We start from the raw sequence: 23,249 nt of genomic DNA on the forward strand, positions 1-23,249 counted from the left end.
GTGAACAGGATTTCGTCTTCACTGATTGATGACTTTCATGACAATATTTTCTTAACATTGACGGATTTTGGTGCTATATTCCAGCCTCCGATCTGATTTAGATGGTTGTTTATTCCCAAATTGTCAAAATGATTGATGGTTGCAGCTACAGTTTTTCACTTAACTTTTTTTTATTTAATATAAATCAGGAATGACTTTAATTAACCTCATGATCAGTACGGTTGACAACCAAAAAGTCGCATACAAACATCGGCCGTTTGAAAAACTAAAACTTCAGTTGCAATATTTCCCTGGACTAGCAAATCTTCGATTTCGGAAGCCAGTTCCCTCCTTCCTTATAAATTTGTCTCTAAGTAGGAATTTTCTACCCCACCCCTTTGCTTTCCCGAACAATGATAACCAATTGCAAGTTGCACACGGAGGGTAACGTCAAAAGAATGGCCGTGTTCATACAAGAGACGCATAATTCGTCTGGGACGAACTTGGGCAAAAATTTTTTATGCGTCTGTTAAATTCACCTAGTATAAAGACGGGCGTAAGACGCATTATGCGTCTGGACGAAGTATCTACTTTAGTGCGTATTCGAAGACGCACTAAACTGGATAGTTTGTCCAGACGAATCCCCCTGGGAATTACCTGTAAACTACCAGGAGACCAATATGGGCGAGACCGAAGCTTTTTTTGGCCTTATTATTAAATATGTATTAAACATGTACATTCGCGCACAACCCTAAACGAGACCTTCACGCCTACATATTGCCCATAACATCTTACAAAGTGAGATCAAAATCCAAAATTTACACTCCTATCGCTAAGCGATATTCATCTATTTTAGAAAATTTCACATACACACAGATTATACAAGAAAGTCAACAGCCAGAGACAAAAACAAACGAAAGCAGGAGCCTATCAACCGGAGCCTCAATCTCCCATAGAAACCCTTGGAGACAACCTTTGCCCGTATCTTTTTATTTTTAGACGATCGAATTCCCGCGAATTCTTTATGCCGTCCAATCAGAACAAAGTTTTGTATTACGTCACAAGCAGTCACGCACCAGTGATCGCGTTCGTCTCACAAAATATTCTAAAAATAAAAGATACGGGCAAAGGTTGACTCAAGGATATAGTCTGGATGGAGGCTCCGGGTGATGGGCTCCCGAAGAAAGCTTTGTAACATCATGCAATTGTTTCCCTGTATTTCGTTGTGACACGAGGCGGCAGTTGAACAGCGGCTACACGAAAAGGTCACGCGCTCTGCTGACCTAGCAATCGCAAATATATACTGTACACAACGTCTTGAGTGGGAACAAGTTCGCGTAAACTGGAATTGTCTACTGCCTTTTTACCTGGTACTTGACTCCGTCTGTAAGATGCAACGAGCGTTAACCAGGAGGGTACGATCTGTTTAATGTTTACAACGTTTGAAATCATAACGTTTCTTTGTAAGGCTATCAGTTTACTGAGTCACAACCTCTTATCAAGGTCTTGTGTCTGCTCATCAGAACAAAGGTCGTATTTTATCTGTGGGGTGGCACTCATTCGGTTTGTTTCCGAATGGTCAACTCCAGAATACTTTTTTCCTGCCAATTAGCGAACTTAGGTACTGTCCTTGGTTCTTAAAGCGTACGGTCTTAGTCAGGTGGACAACGAAACAATATTAGTACAACTTCTTTCTTTCTATCAATATTGGTGAAGCTTCTTTCTTTCTTTTTGGTCATGTATGAGGCTCATTTTTGCGGTATTGAGTGTGTAATGTCGTGGAGTAATTTTGACCGATTTGACATAAAGTTAGTTCATTTTCTGGTCAACAATCTCAAGGACTTGTAATTCGTTAAACAAAGTACAATTTTCTTAGGTACATTGTTGATTAGATGGTTTATTCTTTCCAACCTTTACATGGGCCTTGGACGAGATCATGTCATCTCTCTATCAATTCAAAGCTGAGAGGGTGATTGAACCTCATGGGAGCTAATTACAGGTTATAATGAAACTTCCTGGGGGACTTTGTACTCTGGTAATTCCGTCCTGTTTATGGTCAAAAGACACTTACAATAGAAAATGTGTGATGTGTATTCCTACTTATTTCTGAATGTTCCAACTTTTTGCTACCAAACCAGAAAAACATTCATCTTACCCCGAGTTAACTGTGCTTGCCCAAAACCTGTCAGTTGCCATGGTTATAAAAGGAAACACAGATCATGAAAATTCACTGGCACTCCACCTTAGCAATCTGAAGGAAACAATTTCAATAAAACTTGGAGGAGATAACAAGTTGGCTATTAATAATGATTAGTATATTAAATAGGTGATTATTGAAAATTCTCTGCAATGATTGCTTGCAGGCTTGGTGAATATCGGTGAATAAAAACTTTGCCTTGGTTTTTATTCACCAATATTCACCTCGCCTTTGGCAAATAACAATTATTGCTAATTATTTTAGAAGGTGTGGTAGAGTTGAATTCTGGACCTTCAGCGACAACAGGTCACAAAACTGTCATTAGAGTGGAATATGATTCATTTACAATGCCAGGCATCTCCAATACCCCCAATCTCTTTCAAGACCATGTCACCTCCACCCTTATTGGCAACTGGCATTACATGTAATTGGACTTGAAACAAGTCATGCCAGGAATTTTTTGTATGCAACATTTTCTAATTTACTTAGATCTTTAAAAAATGTTTTCACTGCTCAGTAATCATTTCCAAATTTTGTTATGTGCAAACTCTAAATGTATATTTTGTTGTCGGAAGATAAGATCAGTTATATTAATATTAATTTTGTTTCTTTTCCATTTAATTGCAGGCTTTGACTTCTCTCCGTTCAGCAGTGTATCGTGGGAGACTTTTCTCTGTATCATGCATTGCTGCCCAAAAGGTACAATTAAAATTTGGGACATTTTGTTATCACTTTAAATAATATAACCATTGACTCCTCAGGCCCCTTAAGATGCCCTCAGTTGACAAGTAAAATCATCTGGCGTTAGCAGAAACCCATAAGGGTTGAAACGTGCAACGCACGTTCACAGCTTCCGAATATTGAGTGCGAACTGATTGGTTGAATGTTTCAGTGCTAAGTACCATATTTGGAAACCCCTTGCTCTTGTTGTTCCAAATATGGTACTCAGCAAATTAAATATTCAGAAGCTTGTTTCCCAGCACACAAGGGGCCGTTACACGTTTATACCCTTATGGGTTTTTGGCGTTAGACAGACTAAAATCTGTCAAGTCTCGTTCCCAGGAGTCAATGTGTTAAGCCCTGTTAATTATTAGAGGTTGACTGACATCAATTTTTTTTATTCAACCTCATGCAATAATTATAGAAAGCTTGATCACACTGAAGAGCCACATTTACTGTACAGTACGTACTACAATATCTTAGTACAAACAACTCGTCATTTACTACAAAGTGCCTATTATGGACATGTAACTTTACAATGGCCTTATCATTGCATCAGTAAATTTTTCCGATATGTCTGTTATTTAACAGAAACCTTAATTGAATTTTAGTCTACCATGTCAATCTCAGGTTAAAAGGAAGGATGCTAGCATGATTTATGTGACTGTATCTTGTCAATCATTGGTATCCTTCTCTTTAAATAATATTAAGTTGACGTTTCCCTTGATGTTGTATAGTTCTAGAATAAGCCTATTATTATTGTCCTAATTTTGTCCTTAAAATTTTTATCTTTAAAGGTGGCATTGAGTAAATTTGAGCCAGACAAGTATTTGAACTACCAACTGCTTGAAGATAATTTAAAAATTGTTCGAGAGAGGTAAATTACAGTAAGTTCCAGCGATTACCCATGAGCAGTTGTACATGTAGGAGCTAGTCTGCAAAGTTGGAATTTCAAATAAACTATCCATCCATTACAGACATCAAGTGGCTAACACAGAGGTGTTGTAGCAAATGCAAACCAATCTCTGCCTGCAGATTTGAAACCATATGCTACCTACATGTAAACCAAAATTACTGTGTAAGAAGAGCAACTCACGCTAGCCTGCATAATTATACAATGTATCAATTAATGCTAATCCATGCTAAACCTATTGACTCCTGGGCCCGGTTGTTCAAAAGTCAATTAACTTAATCCAGGATTAGGGTAAACTTTTGTTTCTTTTTAATTTTCAACTTGTTGGTAAAAGCTTCTTTTGCTTATTTTTGTTTGTTTTTCAAGTTTGACTTCTTCTTAGGTAAAGTTTTGCCGAATGTCAGCATTGAATAGCATCTTGGAGTAGAGAAATAAACTCCTTGGGTATTTGTTATATAATCTGGGATTAGCGTTAATTGGCTTTTGAACAACCGGGCCCTGGGAGTGAGAGTTAACAGAGTTTACTCTGTCTAATGCCAGAATATTTCACTCGTCAAAAGGGGGTGTCCAAAGGCACCTGAGAAGTCAATGGGTTAAGAAAAAAACATTGTTTGCCTAGGCTGCCCTGAAAACTGATTTGGCCATGAGACTGTCTCATATAGTGCTCTGTTACCCACACATGATGTTTGTACATGTACAGTCACTTTTGTAGTCGACAACTTCAAGTCTTTTATGCCAGCAGCTGTAAGTGACCTATAATCCTGGACAAAATTTGTTGAGACACTTTCTATTTATAATGTATCTCTCCGTATGATATCAAATTTCTTTCAGTTACATAAATCTGCTATTAACAAAACCCCCTTCCTCCCCCAAAACAAGGTTGTTTGATTCCTCGGTTATTTGTGCTTCTCATAAACAACATTGCTTTGGGTGCGGAAGGGGGAGGGGGTATTTTTGGGCTTTTGATGTAGTTTTTGTCAACTTGAGGAATGTCTCAACTACCACATAGCGTACTGTACACATAAAGCACAATGATGTTTTTGCACCAGAGGCTGCAGAAGCTTGTGCTCTGTCTTATCTTTGCAAGATCACTTTAAAACTCATTGACCCCTCAGGCACCATAGGACACCCCCTGTTGATGCGTAAAATTGTCTGGCATTAGGCAAAGTAAAATCTGTCTCACTCCCAATGGGTCAATGGGTTAAATGCCTGACTAATAAATGCTATTGTATTTGAATAGGATGTACACATACATATTTTAATGATTATCAGCTTTGTATTTTCTTATTTCAATCGGAAAATTGTCAGGGATTATTGAATTTTCTTCATTTTTGAGCTTTTATTTGTTATATTTATTGCAAAAAAGCATTTACAGTGTATCATGGCAGTGCCTTTACTTTTGATATTTCAGGGTGTGTTTTGAGAACAGGAATTATGCTGCTTGAACTAGAAGCTACCATGTTTAGCATGGTGTTTCTTTAAATTCCTTCTTTAACAACTATCATTTTGACCCCACTGCCTTCTGGGCTGCTGTTCATATTTTATTTATTTTGTAGATACATGTACAACTCGACTAATTCATTCGAACTTTTTTCATCCAGGCTTGAAAGGCCATTGACTCTTTCTGAAAAGATTTTATACTCTCATTTGGATGACCCAAGAAATCAGGTGACAGTCACTTGCTGTGTAGATATGAGTTGATTGATGTGCAGTCAATCTTTTGCTGGATTATATTTCACCTCTCGAAAGCCAAAACTTTCATAAACAGATAACAAGCTAGCATCTCCTTACTTTCACCATAATACTACATCTTCTCTTGCTATAATTTATACATAACATATATTTTATGTAAATTAAGGTTTAGACAGTATGAGTTCTATACATAATGATCTCAAATACCAGTTTCCCTTTTGTCAAGTTATTGTCAAATAGATGGTGCACCCATGTGTTGAGAAGTAAGAAAAACAAAGCAAATAATTAATTTTGTAATTTTTCACGATTTTGTTATAATAATAATAATAATAATAATAATAATGATAATAATAATAATAATAATAATAATAATAATTCAGTTCCCTGGCGTAGGGTAGGTAGGTACCTCAGCCTACCACGAGTAATTGGATGCTTGGACCGCCCACCAGATTCTGGGGTGTCACCTTTGGCAATAATTGCCCTCAACCCCTTGCTATCCTCATTGAAGTAACAACGTAGGGTACGGGGGACCCTTCAGTCTTGGTCAACAGCCCTTCTAGCGAAAGTGTCTCAATGAAAACACTGGTGCTGGTTGCACCTTAAAAGCACCAACCTATTAATGAGTGCAGAAGGTGATAGATGATGATTCATCCATGAATGGCGTGAATGGGAGTGGAATGGGGGAAACTGGTGAAGTTGCCTTGCCCGGCAGGTGTCCCATGCGGGAAACAACATGTCAGATATTTAGGTAATTTCGTGTTACACGAAATTCAGTCACGGTGCGCAATGACTTTTGGGCGAATGTGGGCCTTTAAAGAGTACACTGTACATGAAGTAAATCGACGTGAATGTGAAGTTGGAAGTGATCCAGAAAACAACATTGCTGGGGACAGCAAAAATACTAACTAAAAGGAAAGTACTGTCCCTGTAAGAAGAAGGAAAAGAGAGACCTGGGACCCATGGTGACTTGATGTAACCTGATCCTAAGGTCTATAAACCAGGCCGAATATCCTGCCTGAGTTTATAAATAATGGACATCATCATCATCATCATCATCATAATAATAATAATAATAATAATACTAATAAACGTACATTTCAAGTTATTCTATGACTTTTTCTTCTCAATCCAACCTGTGTGATTGTAAGCAAAACACACTTCCAAATTTAATTAATTTGTGTTCAAAAATTAATATTAACTTTTTTTCTTACTGGCACTTTAATCATGGGATCTAATTGGCATGCATGTACATGTAAATGTCTAGGAATTGGAATACAAAGTGAAAATAAGGGAATGCCTCTACATTTTTATCGCAACCAAGATCCCGTGCTGTGCATCCCCTAAGAGTACAATGTAGATATTTACCATAACTTCTTTCAAACAAAAGAATGTAAAGGTGTTTACAGTGTATGATCATAATACTTTGCTAGGTATCAAAGTTTGTTTTTTGCTTTTTCCAAACAGGAAATAACAAGAGGTGTTTCTTATTTAAAACTTAGACCTGATAGGGTTGCTATGCAAGATGCAACAGCTCAGGTAATGATACATTTAAATTATCATTATCCTAAAATCAGGGTTCTCAATAGGATTTGAAGTAGGCATCTGCCGAACCTTAAGTAAGTGGCTTTGACAAATCGAGGGGCTGTAAAAACTCGGCTGTAAAAACTCGGGGGCATGCTCTGCCAGAAAATTTCGAAATATTGAAGCTCACAAAATGCAATTTCCAGCCTTTTGGTGTTAACTTGAAAAATATTTACGATTATTTTTCTTACAACTACATCATTAAAGTTGGTCAGCTTGTTTGAAAAATGATATTGAAAATTTTTTTAAAAAATGCAGACTGTGTAGGCCAAGAATTATTTCACTGCTAGTGGATGGGCTCAAGTGAATGTTGCATATAACCTGGATATTTAGGTCATTGAAAGCATGGCAGTTGTCATGTATCAGAACACCAGCAAGTTTAGTGGTTTTGTTTGTTTTTGTTATTATTATTATTATTATATTGTATATGATAAGATATGACAAGAGAAAAGCAAGCAGAACATAAAGTAAGGGGCTTTAAATCCCAAAGCAGGTGGCAATCAAACACTGGGGGCCTTCTTCTATTGAGAACCCTGTAAAATGCACTTATATGTACAGGTGCTTACAAATATACATGTAACCTAACAGAGTGAACAACAGGAGTGCTTAGTATGTGCTAGTATAGGTAGTTGCATGTGCCATGTACTTGTGTGCTGTAGGACATGCATGTAACTGTACCGCTGTAGTTGTGTAGTGGGAATTGTGTGTTAATTGTGTGCAGCATTAATTTAGCCACTTTTTTCCCCTTCCTCCCTCCTTTTTCCATCGTTTTTATGAGTGTGGTGGGTGCCTGTCTCCCATGCTGTGGGGTGCCTTGTGGCTGGGTTGCCAGGATGTCCCAGCCACGGAAGCAGTCTCCATGTAGGTAGTAGCTGGCTGCCAATGGTGAATGCTCCTGGATCTTCTGTCACCCAACCTCCACTTACTGACCGAGTTGTCAAGTGTATTATTAATGAAAAGATCATCACTGAGAGTTATTTCAGGCAAAAGGCCCCCCAGTTGGTTTTAAATTAGGTAAAGATTTTACATGTAGGCTTCAATTCAAGGCAAACACGTGGAGACCATTCTAAAAAGAATCAATAACAATGATAATTTTGTTAGTAATAATTATCACTTTTTCAAAATGTCAATTTAATGGAAGCTATACATTTGCACAGTAGTTGAGCAGTGCTCTACCATTTCAGGAGATTGCAGAGTTAACTAAATCAAGTCAAACCAAAACTTTAATGTCAGTTTTTTAATGAGAACCTAATTTAAAAAGTAGATTATCCAACCTACTATCAATTAACCCACTTACTATGATGCCATGTCCAGGAAATGATGCAAAATCCCCGGAGCATCACAGTGGTACACATACAGTGTACTCCAGGGTTTCCAATAAAATTTGATTTTGGTGGCTGGTTTGATCGAGTACAGTTATTTTATTGACTGTATTAACAAGGCTCTCTCTTGAGGTGTGTGAGGGCATGCCATTTTTAAAAGCATAATAATTATGCTCTGCAGTGGTGATCAAAATCGCAAGACGACTTCATGTTTAACTTACCATTGTCAAAATGACTTTCAATCTTACAGTACTGCAGGTCTTCTCTGACTTCTTAAAGTGAAGTAGTCAATGCTTTTCGTCAGCTATCTGTTCTTATTGAAACCAGTAGTAATCTATTCCACTGTGACGTCAGGGTGACAGTTGCTTTGGTGATGATCACTGCTTAAGTGACCATGGTTACCACTTGTCATTTTCTTGCCCTTGTTTTTGCCTCATAATTTATTTTTTTAAATGAATACCTACCCTTGTTTTTGTAGGTGACAAGTTTTTAAGTGTGTTTTGGCTTTGGGATTACAGTTATGATTATAAACAAGTTGATATTGTGTACAAAATAAAATTATAATCATGTGCTTGCAGATGGCCATGCTTCAATTTATCTCCAGTGGACTTCCGAAGGTAAGGGTTTACCCATGGTATTTTAAAGGTATTTATGTTAAAGGTTTTAACCAATTTCCTCGTAAGAGTGACTCTAATTAATACATACAGTATGTACTGGTACAAGAATTTTGAACTAAAATTAATAAATAAATTAGAACTTGTAAATCCACTTCCCTTATTCCCTCTATTAAAGAAATTATTTATTTATTGACTGAGAGGTCAGTATTGGGAAAACTGTGCCCACAGTCTTGAGTTTAGGCTGAGGACCACCCTTGACAAGGCTGCTGCCTAAGAAAATTTTCGGGGAGCCCTTCGGGCTTCCAACATTAAAAGTTAGTAGCCCAAGTCATTTTTTCAAGAGCCCAGAATTAATTAATTCCAGCTGGGATCATATTTACAAGAAAGTGAGGATGACCGGGCGACCGTTAGGCAGCAATCTTGCTTGAAACAGAAAACAGACTGTTTATTCTGTTAGGACTGATGTGAGGTGGTGGATAACATTTTTCCTTCTCAAGGGGCATGGCCATTTGAAAATATGGTAATCTGCAAAACACTGATCACGGAATTTTCTGTTCAAGGCTGTGCTTTGATCTGAATTCAACATCATGCACTGTCAACACAATACAACACTACACTACGCTATACTACATGTACGGTACCTGCTTAATTGACCACTCCCCTTACGGGCTTTCCTGTGAATTAAACACAATCAACAAAACAACAGAACAGAACAACAACAACCACTGTTAAGAATCCCAGCTGGCTGGAAGCACACCAGTTGGCTAATTACAAGTGCAGCCAAGAAGTTGAACCAGGGACTACCAGGAACAAATTCAAAGTGTCTTGAACCTGTGAGTTCCGGGGCTCAAGGCAAGCATCCTAACCACTGTGCAGCACTGCCTCCTATTATTATAATTATTATCCATGGAAAGAGGCCTTTTTTGGTGGACAACTACTTAATAATAAGCATGGGTTCTTTATACAAATCACATGTAAGGGTTGATACATGTATTGTCCAGCCGTAGGCCTCTTCTTCTGCAGAATTTTATTTTTTTTCCCTTGATGCTTTTAAGGAAAGCCCATTGACTCCTGGGGGTTCCCCATTGATGAGTAAAATCATCTGGAGTTAAAAGGGTTATAAGAAAATTAAAATAGTTGCAGTAAGGTAAACATCCATTTTTTTTGCCATTACAGCTGTAGAAGTATTAGTACAAACATAGCCATGGTTATTTAGTGGCGGATCGCACTGAATGTGTCACAACAAAGAAACTTTACATGTTTTGACTTACAGTAATAAGCATTGTGTTAATTACCTGTATTGTTTTGTGCAGGTTGCTGTTCCTACAACCATCCATTGTGATCACTTGATAGAAGCCCAATTGGGAGGGGACAAAGACTTGAAGAGAGCCAAGGATGTTAATGAAGAAGTGTACAACTTCCTGGCTACAGCGTCTGCTAAATATGGTGTTGGTTTCTGGAAACCGGGCAGTGGAATCATTCATCAGATAGTGTTGGAGAATTATGGCTTTCCTGGTGTGCTGTTGATTGGCACGGACAGTCACACGCCAAATGGAGGTCAGTGAAGTCAGTGAAGTGTGTGCGGATCTTAATTTGCAGAATGCGTCTGAAGAAGAATAGGAAAGACGAGTTTTTGTGTGGACAGTTATCAACTGTATTTTTTGAATTGCAGTCATTTCTTTACAGTATTTTGATAATAATAATTGAACTTTACATTTGATTAGCAAATTAAAGCGAATTTGCATGCGGAACAGCTCATTGCTACAACCCAATGAGCACTTTTTTTTTGGACACTGTTAATTTTTTTAGAAACTACATTGCTGCAGTGGGTGAGTAAAGCATGTAAATTTGGGTTAATCCTGTGAGTTGAAGCAAATGCATCTTAGTAGAGAAACAAGAAAGCTGATACTGTATTTGAGGGAAAGGCTATATTTAGAAACACCAGTTTTCAAAATAATATATATATATATATATATATGCAGTGGTCAGTTTACCTTGCTCAACTTGCACTTTTTGTTCCAATTGCCATCACTGACTGATCTTTTCTGCATGTACAGGTGGTGTTGGTGGGCTCTTTATTGGTGTGGGTGGAGCAGATGCTGTGGATGTCATGGCCGATATTCCATGGGAACTAAAGTGCCCCAAGGTTTGTACTTGTAGCCTACATTCTGGTCTTACGTCAGTACCATAAACCATCAATCAGTTGCCATTTCTAAAGTCTGATTCCAATTTTGACCAGAAACTGAAATCATGACTTAAGTGGTGGAGAAGTTACTGCATGTTTTTTTTTTACATTTACCATTGATGTGCTGTATGAATGCGGTGCTTGCATTGCATCACTCTTGTTGTAGGAAGAAAAAACTGAAATATTGCTAATGAAAAATTCCTTTGTCGTTCTTTTTGAACAAGTGAGATTTATCCTGTACGTTGTTGTCTGGGTTTTAGACTATGAAATTTATACTAACAGTATCGATCACTCTTACTCATACAATTTCATTTTTGTTATGGCAATAGACATTGCTTTGAGTCAAACCTTGTGAGCAGATTCTTGTCAATTTTTGTTACATTATTTTTACATTGTATCACCCTTGAGATTTTTGTCAGAACCTCTAAAAGAATTAGTTAATCAACTTGCGTTTCCTTGTCAATCGACACTACAGGATATTGCAAGCACGAACACTCACTTCTGGTCACGCAAACATTCATTCAATTAATATTACATTAATTTTTCTTTCAATCTGTGTTTGAGTTACTGTAGCCTAGCAGTCATTGCATGTCTTTCCCATACATGTATGTATGTTACAGGTTAAAGATTGAGTTTATTTATGATAATGAATACGTATACCAGACACAAAGAAATTACAAATCAACCTACTGTACACATATATGTTACAATTTTTACCTGAAATCAAATTTAATTTGTAACATATACAGAGATCCCAAGCTGGAGCACAGCCTACTTCTGAAAAATAGCATGGCTGCAACAAGACACTAAAAGCTACAGTGCAGACCAGACATAAGCGTCTCAAAAAAGCATGCGTGAAACTTTGTATGAAAATTGCACACGCGCGTCTGCGTTTATAACATGTATAACAAAAACATGCTTTCATCAAAGATAATTAGTATGTATGATTTGGCCCATCCATTGACTTTTCATTGTTTAGCAAGACGATACCTATGTCAACAGTGAATTGTTTGACAAAGTCAATAGCGCTCTTGCTTCTGCTTCATGTGAATTTCCGACATTTGAAAAATCTGAGATTGCATACATGTACAATGTGTACTTGTAAGTGATAATTATTGGTTATTCTTCAAAACAGGTGATTGGAGTCAAGTTGACTGGGGAACTCAAAGGTTGGACTTCACCAAAAGGTACATGGATGTAAAGTACTGTACATCTTGACTGTTATTTCTTGTAATCTCTGCCTTGGGGTAGCTTAGGTCGTTTTACATGCTGTCTTTGTTGCAATCTGCTTTCAGATGTAATCCTTAAGGTGGCTGGAATCTTAACAGTAAAAGGAGGAACTGGTGCAATTGTAGAGTATTTTGGGCCAGGCGTTGACTCCATATCCTGCACAGGTATGGATTCTTATGCACCTTGAAGGATTTAATTGAAGTCAAAATCAGAACTACAGCCCAACTGCATTAATTTTATCCAATTGACATCTCAAACGTTCTAGGACAGTGCCCAGTTGACAAGTAGAATTGTCTGGCATTAGTCTCACTCCCAGGGATCAATGGGGTAATTCACGGCGAGTTTAGAACCACACCCAACTGCATGCAAATCCAATACATCATTGAATGAAGGGGTAGTTTCTAAAGAAACTGTGGTGCTGCGTCGGTGGGGAAGTAGTATACAAAAATTTGGTTTTATCAACAGAGTTGATAATGTAAATTGGCCACCGTACAGAGATTCTAAAAGCTGACGTTTCGAGCGTTAGCCCTTCGTCTGGATTCGCTCTGACGAAGGGCTAACGCTCGAAACGTCAGCTTTTAGAATCTCTGTAGGGTGGCCAATTTACATTATCAACTCCGTTGATAAAACCAAATTTTTCCAATACATCATTGATGTGGAAAACTCCCTCAGAAATCAGAAAATCCTGGAAACTAGGGATGCTGCTGCTTTCGAGAAATAAAAAAAAAAATGGACACAGCAAGGTTAAAATTCTAGGGAAATATCGTTTTGGCTTCTTTTGATCATCACCCTGTTACCATACTACATGGAAGCTTCACTCCACTACTCTCTGGATTGCATGGGGTGTACTTGCTGATTGCCAGTTACCAGCATTTCTTGACAACCTTCTCTGTGTACCCCGAAACAGCCGAGTTAGTCTTCAGTTCTTTTTGTGTGATGGCCATCTATGAGCATGTGATCTTGGTTTTAATAGGGATGGGGACCATTTGCAATATGGGTGCTGAAATTGGTGCCACGACTTCAGTCTTCCCATACAACCACAGAATGGAAAAGTACCTCAAGGCAACAGGACGAGAGCAGATTGCTGAACTTGCCAACAAGCATGCTGCTTTCCTCCAGTCTGACGCAGGGGCAGTATATGATCAGGAAATTGAGATAAATCTTAGTGAGGTGACAAACATTAAAATAATACACTGTATATTGTTTCAAATTCCTACATATCAGCTCTCCATTTTGATGCAGTATATAAGCATACATGTACCATACAGGGGGCTTTGCGTGGATGTTTTTACAGGGGGGACCCGGTTAAAACATCTACCTAACCCTAACCCTGTGGAAGGAAGATCTTCAGTCAACCTTATACATAAATTTCTGGTATCAGACTAGTAAATAAATGTACACCTCAGTAGGTCTACAGAAGATCCTTATGCTGAAAGCAAGGAGGGGTGAGTTAGTGTGGGTTGGACGTTAGGCCATCATACTGGTTTCAGCATTGTTATCTGGTTGTAATACCTTCCTCATTCATCTTTCCTTTTTCAGTTGGAACCCCATGTGAATGGACCCTTCACACCAGACCTTGCCCATCCTATTTCAAAACTTGGTTCAACAGCAAAGGAGAAAGGCTGGCCTATGGACATCAGGGTTGGTGAGTACAGAAATCAACCTTTAGCAACTGCTTCGCTAAGTGGAGGTTGGGTGCCTGAGACATCCTGGAGCTTCCACTATTTGCAGCCAGCTCCAGGATGGAGACTGCACTGATGGCTGGCAAAACCTGACAATCTAGCCATGAGCCCCATGCCTCATAAGAAGACGGGCACCCATCACACTGATAAACAGTGGAAAGTAGAGCGGGAAAAGGGAGGGAAAAAACCGCTAAAGGCTCAGCACAAAATGCTCCCTCTTCCCGCCACACCGATGAATAAGCTCTACAACCCAAAGAACGAGGAATCCAACGCACACGCAATATAACAAAACCACTGAAAACAATTGACTGCAGTCGCTTCTAGTTGTTAACTCAGTTAAACTGCATTCAACTTCAGTTAAGTAATTTTTTTCTCAGAAAAATGTGAACTTGGTGTTTTTGTAAAGCATATTTATCACTTGCTTTGTTAACAATATTGTTTCACTGGCCTCTATTACAGCCGTTTTGAATCGTTGATTCATTCATCACGGGAACATTGGAGCCCACAAATGACCAGCTCCCAACGTCAGTGGCTGCATAGCTCAGTTGGTTAGAGCATCGCACCGGTATCGCGAAGTCACGGGTTCAAACCCCGTTGAATTCCTGAATTTTTCAGGCTTCTTTACACAATTGGAAAAATTGCGTCCATAACTGCGAGGATCATAGCTTCACTTGATTTCATATCCGCAGTTCATGTATGATCCATTTCATATATCATTTCATCGTTAATAAGATAACTGTTGTATTGCAAAAAATTACCTTTATTGATTGCCATTAGGTTTGATTGGCAGCTGCACGAACAGCAGCTATGAAGATATGACCAGGGCAGCTAGCATTGCAAAGCAAGCTCTTAAACATGGCCTAAAGGCCAGGTAAAGTACAGTAAATGTGAACAATATTTTCTGCTGACCAATACTTATAGGTATCAAAGGTGTACTTTAACTTCGTAGAATGCAAATCTTTCTTTGTGCTGTGGTTTGATTTAATCCTAAAGTACTTTGAAATGAATTGAACACTTCCATCTCATGGACTAGCAATATTAGATCGTCTGATATGACCTCTTATTATATACTCAACAGAACATCGGGTTTCTGATTGGTCAATCACGAATGCGTAAGTAGGTTACAGAGTGCAATACGGAAGTTGCTATGGAAATACAGCAATTGAATTTTTTTTGTTGAGTAGATATTAACTAAAAAAATCGCATAAACTTACTTTTGCATTTTGTGATTTATGGTCACTCGTTATGTTTTGAAAGTTCTCAAATTTTAGTATCTCTCTCAGATAGTACGCGCTCTGTGATTGGCTTAATTTGCGTGCCGTATTCAACAGTACGTTCCGCTGTACAACCCGCTAAATTTAAAATTTCGATAGAACATTAACTAGTAAGTTTTTCATGTCGTTTCTGTTACATAAACTTGCAAAACTGTTTGAATCTTGCAAGCAACTATTTCAAACAGCCAAGAAGATTTAGTATTAATTTTCGGATTTTGACACGGCAATCTTTGTGGCAGTTGAACCTTCCGCTTGACTTTGACTAGTTTCCTTGTCCACACGCCGGATTAACCTCAGAGATACAATAATTATCTTACTAACCTCGTTTTCTCGGTCCGTATTGTAAGTTACGGATCTTTTTTTTTTCCCGTTGATTTATGGCCCAAGCACGAAAAAACTCGGTCCGTACCTTTTAGTACGGACCTCGAACTCGGTTAATGAGAGGTATGCCCTCGCCCATGGCTAGTGCAATTTCGAGAACTTTCAAAACATCCCCCTTATGCCTATAATTCACGAAATGCACTCACGTTCATACGATTTCCAATACTTATTGTTGCCTTGAGCACAGTCCACAAATTCAATAATTTTTATTGCACGCGATCAACTCTGTAAGCACTTTTGTGCGTGACATTACTAAAACAGTGCTGTGTTGTTTTACCACAGTATTTTTGTTAACCGGCTGTCAGCTAAAGCCGATGTGGTGATTTATTCATTCATTCTTAATTCCCCTCGCTTTCCAGGTCATTGTATACCGTGACCCCGGGATCGGAACAGATTCGCGCAACAATTGAAAGAGATGGCATAGTAAGTTCTGTTGTAATGTTACGTATTTCCTAATTCTTCCTTATCGTTCCTGTTTCTAATTGGGGAAGGACTTCGTTGTTTCAAAGGAGTCCTTGCAATTTACAGTACCTACCCCTCCCATGGATAGCTTTTGTTCAATTCCTTTCATCACACGTCCTTGGATTCCTGTTATGTGCAACAACTGGTTAATTTGTGTTTGTCCTCTTAATTGGGACATGTCGCGCCAAAACGGTCTTCCATTTGTGAACGGAATTTGTTTACAGGCCGTTTGTTAACCCCTCGAACGTCTCAGGTCATTCACTGATTCGGTAGAAAAATCCATCCATTCAAACAGCATTGTTATTGAACATTTATCTGTCATTTCCCAGGCTGAAACCTTAAGAGATTTTGGAGGAACAGTGCTAGCAAATGCTTGTGGTCCCTGCATTGGTCAGTGGAACAGGTTAGTGCAAAGATGTCTTACTAGCTGCGTTCTTTTTCACGTTGTACAAAACAGCATTAATTCTGATCTCGCTAGATCTGTGAGTGCAGCCATTGACCGCGTCGCTCAGCAGCTTCACGTGCAAGCTTCTGTATGGCACTGTCGGAGCTTGTGTTTTTTTCTCTCTTCCTTAGAAACGAAACGTATTTGTTTTGGCTTCAAGGTGAACTATTTACTTAGTGGCAGAGGTAAAGTGGCCAGTCACAACAGGGGGGAAAAACAAACCTAAAGTATTGCAAACGTAAGCGTGACAAACACAAAAGCCAAGGAAAGAGCGAGAGCGCTTTGGATGGGTGCCTAACCTCACACACGTGTGAACCGCCCGTCCTCCCTCGTCAACGGAAAGAATACGTGGACTCAGCTTTAAATGTACAGTTAAATTCTTGCAAGAATTTAACTGTACATTTAAACATGAGCGTGAAAAGGTTAATCCGTTCGCTTTTATAAGTGACAAAGTTGCGCAGGCGCAGGCCGCGATTGTTTCGATCAGCCTGTTAGGTAACGACTTGTGGTTAGCTCTGAACAGAGGTTGTTAAATCTCACCAATATGCTTAGTCATAGCTTCGTCAAGCAGCTGTATGATTAGCTTCAACCTTACTTTTTCCTTGTCTTCGTAGACAAGATGTCAAGAAAGGAGAGGCCAACACGATAGTGACATCATACAACAGAAATTTCACCGGACGTAATGACGCCAATCCAGCTACTCATGCTTTTGTTACTTCACCTGAGGTAAGCAGGTTCCTGCCCAGAGTGCATTCTTCAGTATTTGATAGTTTACCTTGGAGTTGTTACAGTTTTAATCAATTTAGTGAAATTTGACAGCAGAGGGGCCAACGTTACCCTGCGTGGCAGAAGACGTTACTTTTCGTTGGCGAGAAACGCAGGCTGGGACAACGGTAGCCCTCGGTGAGAGCGAAGGTGCAGGCAATACACCTTATTCCAAAATGGCCGCCATTTTAGCATTTTTTTTTCTTTCCGTACAAATTGCGACAGCAAAAAGGTGGCCGCGGCCGCTTAATAGAGGTCGGACTGTATTTAACTTCGAACGAGGCCATAAGGGCCAATTTGCATGGAAACAAAAGAATACTAAAATGGCGGCCATTTTGGAATAAGGTGTATATCATTCTGGACTGATGACCAAATTACCCTAAATTAGGAGAAATTTTTGTGAGAGTTAGTAGGCTCGCCCCATAAACCCCGTCCCACACCAGTTGTTCAAAAAATTCTGTTGGATGGTAAAGAATCCAGTGCTCGGGTTTCCGTTGTTTTTGTCTTTCCTATTCTCTCCAGCAAACGTTGACCGGCTTAGCAGCGGCCACAAGCTGCTCCGTCGTGTCAGCTCGTGATTCAAATGGGTCACCGGAAATAAAAAATACCGTTGATTTTGCTCATCTTTCTTTTCTTTTATTTGGATGGAATATAAACATCTCCTATTAACGAAAACTACGAAATTTTTGCACAAACACTTAAATCCGTTTGTGTTGGCCTGTAGCTCCACTCGCGCGCAGACTCGAATGAGCGGGTGACGTATGCGTAAGTGCTGATCTCGTAACCCCCTTATTTTTTCTGATTTTGCAACTTCACTCGTTTGCATCTCTGCTGCCGCACGGTAATTTTTTTTTTTTTGCATTTTTTTTGCATGTTAACTTGTATTAATTTAAAATGTTTGTTTTTGAAATTTAAAAAAATTCTGTAGGTGAAAAAAAAAAATTTGAGATTGGCTTTTCTTTAGAAATGGCCATCAGATTTTGTTGAATTTTAAGTATTGTAGAGATTGTTCCTAACATTATGTGGTAACGCTGTATGGGAAGATTGCACCGTCCCGTTTTTTCAAGGAAGACATTATAGACCTTATTCCAAAATGGCCGCTGATTTATGCGCATGCAAATTGGCCCTTGTTGCCTCGTTCAAGATAAAATATTCTTTTGAATTTTAAGCTTAAGAACGAGGCATCAAGGGCTAATTTGAATAAAAACAAAAGAATATTTAAATGGAGACCATTTTGGAAAAAGGTGGATATGTTGATTTTAAGGCACAAAGAAATGCATTATATCGTTGCCATGGTAACAGTAGCTTGTAGGAAAATGCGATGTGAACAAGCTATGATGGGTGGTTAATACCCTGGCCAAATATCGTCTTGATATGATTACCCTAACTATGTCTGGGAACAGAATATATTTATTTGTATGAAAAAAGGAGAAACTATTTCGAGCCTTCTTAAGTCGGGCTCTGCACACTGCAACCGGATTGAAAATCAGCCATGCATAGTTTGGTACTTCTCTGGTCTGGGAAATTTTGAATGTAGCGTAAAAAGGTACAATTGAAAGACAATTGCAATTTAAGGTCTTCGAATTGTAGCTTTTTAAGATACATTCAAAATTCTCCAAACCGTCCATGTTATCATCAAACAATGTCTGGTGTGTAGGTTCTTCTGTGACCCACACTGCCATAGTGTTATGAACAGTGGACGGTTCTGAGACCAGGTTACTGTACCTTCTTTATCTGAGAAGACTGGAGAATCTGTCTAAAAACAATACGGTTTCATTGTCCTTAAATTAAAACCCTTTTGCGAGCATTTATTTCTAAGACGTCATTTCAGAGGACAAGCTCATTGTTTGTCTTTATTATGGTAGCAAATATTCTTCGGTTATTTTACTCCATAGATGGTAACAGCGCTCTCCATTGCTGGGGATCTGAGTTTTAATCCTGAGGCAGATTCTTTGACTGGCACAAGTGGTGAGAAATTTGCCTAAATTTTGTGCTGTTTACTGAAGTTGCACAAAGCTTGACATATTTCGTTTGTTCTTATCTACCAGGTGAATCGTTCAAACTCGAGAGCCCTTATGGAGATGAACTTCCCGACAGGGTACGCCTGTTTTGTAAGAATAATAAACTTAGCGTGCGTTCTATTGACCGTATTCCGGAAGAGGAATACATGGAATAGAAGTTAGAAATCCTTCGTTTTTGCGGAGATTCACATTAAAAGTGTCAAACAACTGCTAAATGCTATTTCAAACAAATCTTTATTATCCTTGTTGCTTCAAAACGCTGGACATAACGTTTAAAATCATCATTTCAGGTATTCTCATCCCGGAATAGAGCTGAGTAGGGTCAATCGAATGCACCCTTAAACTACTGCAAGTTCCACCCGCTCTTTAAAATTCTTATCAATTAAATAGCCTCAGCCTTAATTAGTATACATTTTCGCTCAACATTGTGTTTGTTGAGGCTCCGTCCACACTAATGCGATTTCGTTTGTGAACACGTACTCTTTATCATTTTTTCCCCTTTCGTCCACATTAATATGATCAAAAACGGATGTTCAGGGTCTTGTGTGGATGGGCGAAAACGGATGTTCTTGGCACAACTCAGTTTCACTTGCGTGTATAAAAAGGCATGAGCAATTGATTCAATTTTGCAGGAGATCTTCGTTTGTTGGGCCTGATTTCAACTTTGATTCCCTGCTTTGAGCCAAATGCTGCTGGCCCAATTTTCAGTCCTAAACAAAAGGCATCATCTCGAGGCTCTGGGAAATAAAATCATACAAATCCTTATATTTATTCCCCAGAACCTCGAGATGATGCCTTTTGCTTAGGGCTGAATTTTAATATATCGAAATTAGTCTATTGATCTGCTATCCGCATCGTACCGTGAACTCAGTTCAAACATGCGCAACATATTGAGAAATAAAGGTGGAGCAATCCTGGTGACGAAAGCAATTGCTTTCTTATTCTTGGATTTCACATGACGTGACGGCCGCCATGTCGGTTTCCCCAAACAATGAAATGGCGGCCATGTTGGTGTCCCGATCCAATCCTCCGGGAATTGAAAGCTATTATTATGCTAACGTCTTCTTTTGTTTTCTTTGAAAAACATGGCTGTTGATCACGTGAGTGAAACCCAAGAATTCGTGATAGAAAATTTGCATATATTGCAGCGCAATTTCACGGTCATAGTCCTGTTCAAGCTTTAATCTTTTCAGGCCGGCTTCATTCGCAGGAGCTGAAGTTGCTTCATTAACCGAATGGGTTGATCATTTTCACAGAGGTTTTCTTATCCGTTTTCAGTGAGGCAATGTGGACAGTCGAAAACGCTGTGAAACCTAAGTGTGGACGTAAAACTCTTTTTGTGTTTTCAAGAAAGAAAACGGAGTTTTTGGAAAACCATTTGTTTGGACGAGGCTAAATGCTTCCTGGCTCTGGAACCCAAGAATCAGTTTCCCAGGCAAGGCTGGAGTTGTAATAAAAATAAAACAAACCCTTCAATTATTAGTATCGACGGTACTGGACATGAAATGGGAAACGACCGAACGCAACGGCCGGCCTCCGGCCTCAAACGAAAACCCTGGACCCCTCTTTCTCGTTTGCCTCGCGAAGAGAGAGCCTGTTTGTGCAAAAAAGAGATGATAGTGTAACCTTATTTATAATTGTTTTGCAGGGATTTGATCCTGGTGAGGACACGTACCAGGTTAGGAATGATTTTATTTTCAAAGGCGCTTGTTATATTTTAGGCTTTTTAGTGCTTTTCTCCAACACCTCATTGTGACAACCTTCACGTAGTTAAAAAACGAAAGCACACGAAAAGGTGTTCTCGACTTTTGTTTGTTAAGAGTTGCCTGTTACACTATGAAAGGATGACAGCAGGAAACAGGGTTGCTGCTGTGAAAAAAGAAAATACTCGCCTTCAACCGGCAATGTGGCCCGGGTTCTATTCCCGACTACACTGAACGTCGTATGTGGGTTCAATTTGCCGGTTCTCTTCTCTATTTGAGAGAATTTTCTCCGGGTACTGCGGTTTTCCCTTCCAACAGAAAACGTAACATTTGATTTGATTTGCTTTCATGTCGTTTGATTTGATTTACAGTCTCTCCAGTTGGTAGAGCAATCTCAGCTAAAAACACTGAGTTTTTTAAAAGGCGATTAATTGAACCGCAGACAAGAGTAATCCATAACAAACTCAATGGATGAAACTAGAATGAAGTTAAAGGCAATCGGGAAGTTGCTCTTCCCGCGTTTCCCATACCTCTTTCTCGTGTGAACTTTTTCTTAAACTTTCAGCTACTACTCACGAAATAAGTTTCCTTGATTATTAACAAGCAGCAAATGCAGTAAATTTCAACCGTTTTGGTTGTTCTTAATCTCTGCGTAGATTTGAACGTCGTCTAAAGGCTACCAAATTAAAAATCATTACTTGGTAGCCAAAATATCCTTTGGAAATTGCTGAAATACTTGTATTATGTTTGTAGGCTCCACCAGCAGACAGCTCATCGGTGGCAGTCGATGTGAGCCCCCAGAGGTCAGTGTGTGTGTTTTTCTCGAGTTGATAATAAGGCCTTAAAGCTTTTCAAGGTTTGATTCTCTTACCCCTGAACCTGCCGCCACTGACGAGTAAAATCGTCTGGCATTAAATTTTGTGAAATCTATAAGTGGCACTCTTTGGAGGAAGTCATGGTATTTAACTGGATTTCTAATTATCTCATCTAAACGGATGTGTTATTTTTCGGCACAGCAATCGACTTCAACTTCTTTCCCCATTTGATAAGTGGAACGGCAAAGACCTTGAGGATATGACAATCTTGCTAAAGGTAATCACGAACCCCATTGATAACTGAACGCTCAAGACTCGCATTCGTTCACAAGCCTGATCCTGATGGGGAGCTGGGGTTGCTCAGTGATGAAAGCACTCGCCTTTCGTCAGAGTCCGATGTGGGTTGAATTTGTTGGTTCTTTTTCGCTCAGGGCCCGAGAGGTTTTTCTCCCCGTTCTCCGGTTTTCCCTCGTCCAACCAAACAAAATCTGATTTGATATGTGCAATGACCGCTTATCAACGGAGTGAAAACCAATACTATAACCAGTTTCATGCGCATATGAACAAACGCAAATGGGACAATCGTTTTATTGCACTTGAACAAATTCTGAACGTTTGCACGCTTTGAATTTCGCTTCCCATTCCCCTTGGCAAAACGAGGCGCGTTGCTGATAACCGAGATTTAGTGAGCCAATCAGACAGCTAGAAACGCAGTATCCGTGGTTGAAATTTAACAGTAAATAGATGCTACATTACTCTCGATCATGGTAAAGACATCCAAAGTGTTTTGCAAATATTTGTTTGTTTTCTTACTTTGTTCCTATATTTTTTGTAACAGTCATACCTTTTCTCTATCCTCGTAGGTAAAGGGCAAATGTACAACAGATCACATCAGGTAGACATCAATGTTGTCGGAGCACGAACTTTGTTTTTAAACAGCGAGCACGAACTGGGGAGAGCGACAAAACTACCGAGCGGGTGGGGAGTGGGGCTTTGTAATATCTCCACTCCCCACCCGCTCGGTAGTTTTGTCGCTCTGCTCAGTACGCGCTCGGCGCAAAGAAAGAATGGTAGTTCGTGGACGTGCACTGTGAACAGTCTAGTCATTAATTTCTGTTCAATAACAAGACGGATTCCCTTATGCTTTCATTTATAAAATAAGTTTTTCCCTCTTTAGTGCTGCAGGCCCGTGGCTCAAGTACAGAGGTCACCTGGATAATATTTCAAACAACATGTTTATTGGGTATGTCTAAAAGATTGTTCTT

General features: G+C 39.2%; 1 protein-coding gene across 1 annotated transcript in view; it reads left to right on the top strand.

Annotated features, from left to right (window-relative positions):
- Positions 1 to 1,238: 1,238 nt before the first annotated feature.
- LOC138059366 (aconitate hydratase, mitochondrial-like) overlaps positions 1,239 to 23,249 on the top strand; it is a 29,069-nt gene continuing 7,058 nt past the window's right edge. Inside the window, exons 1-23 of the mRNA XM_068904956.1 lie at positions 1,239 to 1,394; positions 2,804 to 2,875; positions 3,694 to 3,773; positions 5,411 to 5,477; positions 6,966 to 7,037; positions 8,983 to 9,021; positions 10,335 to 10,578; positions 11,079 to 11,167; positions 12,342 to 12,393; positions 12,502 to 12,600; positions 13,410 to 13,606; positions 13,976 to 14,081; positions 14,896 to 14,989; positions 16,133 to 16,196; positions 16,565 to 16,638; positions 17,295 to 17,406; positions 19,341 to 19,413; positions 19,494 to 19,543; positions 21,115 to 21,144; positions 21,923 to 21,972; positions 22,186 to 22,261; positions 22,848 to 22,879; positions 23,162 to 23,227. Coding sequence (XP_068761057.1) covers positions 1,371 to 1,394; positions 2,804 to 2,875; positions 3,694 to 3,773; positions 5,411 to 5,477; positions 6,966 to 7,037; positions 8,983 to 9,021; positions 10,335 to 10,578; positions 11,079 to 11,167; positions 12,342 to 12,393; positions 12,502 to 12,600; positions 13,410 to 13,606; positions 13,976 to 14,081; positions 14,896 to 14,989; positions 16,133 to 16,196; positions 16,565 to 16,638; positions 17,295 to 17,406; positions 19,341 to 19,413; positions 19,494 to 19,543; positions 21,115 to 21,144; positions 21,923 to 21,972; positions 22,186 to 22,261; positions 22,848 to 22,879; positions 23,162 to 23,227 — 1,862 coding nt within the window. The 5' untranslated portion in view covers positions 1,239 to 1,370. The remainder of the gene's footprint in view (positions 1,395 to 2,803; positions 2,876 to 3,693; positions 3,774 to 5,410; positions 5,478 to 6,965; positions 7,038 to 8,982; positions 9,022 to 10,334; positions 10,579 to 11,078; positions 11,168 to 12,341; positions 12,394 to 12,501; positions 12,601 to 13,409; positions 13,607 to 13,975; positions 14,082 to 14,895; positions 14,990 to 16,132; positions 16,197 to 16,564; positions 16,639 to 17,294; positions 17,407 to 19,340; positions 19,414 to 19,493; positions 19,544 to 21,114; positions 21,145 to 21,922; positions 21,973 to 22,185; positions 22,262 to 22,847; positions 22,880 to 23,161; positions 23,228 to 23,249) is intronic.

The sequence above is a fragment of the Montipora capricornis genome, chromosome 8 (genome assembly GCF_036669925.1).
Source record: "Montipora capricornis isolate CH-2021 chromosome 8, ASM3666992v2, whole genome shotgun sequence".
NCBI classification, from domain to species: Eukaryota; Metazoa; Cnidaria; class Anthozoa; order Scleractinia; family Acroporidae; genus Montipora; species Montipora capricornis.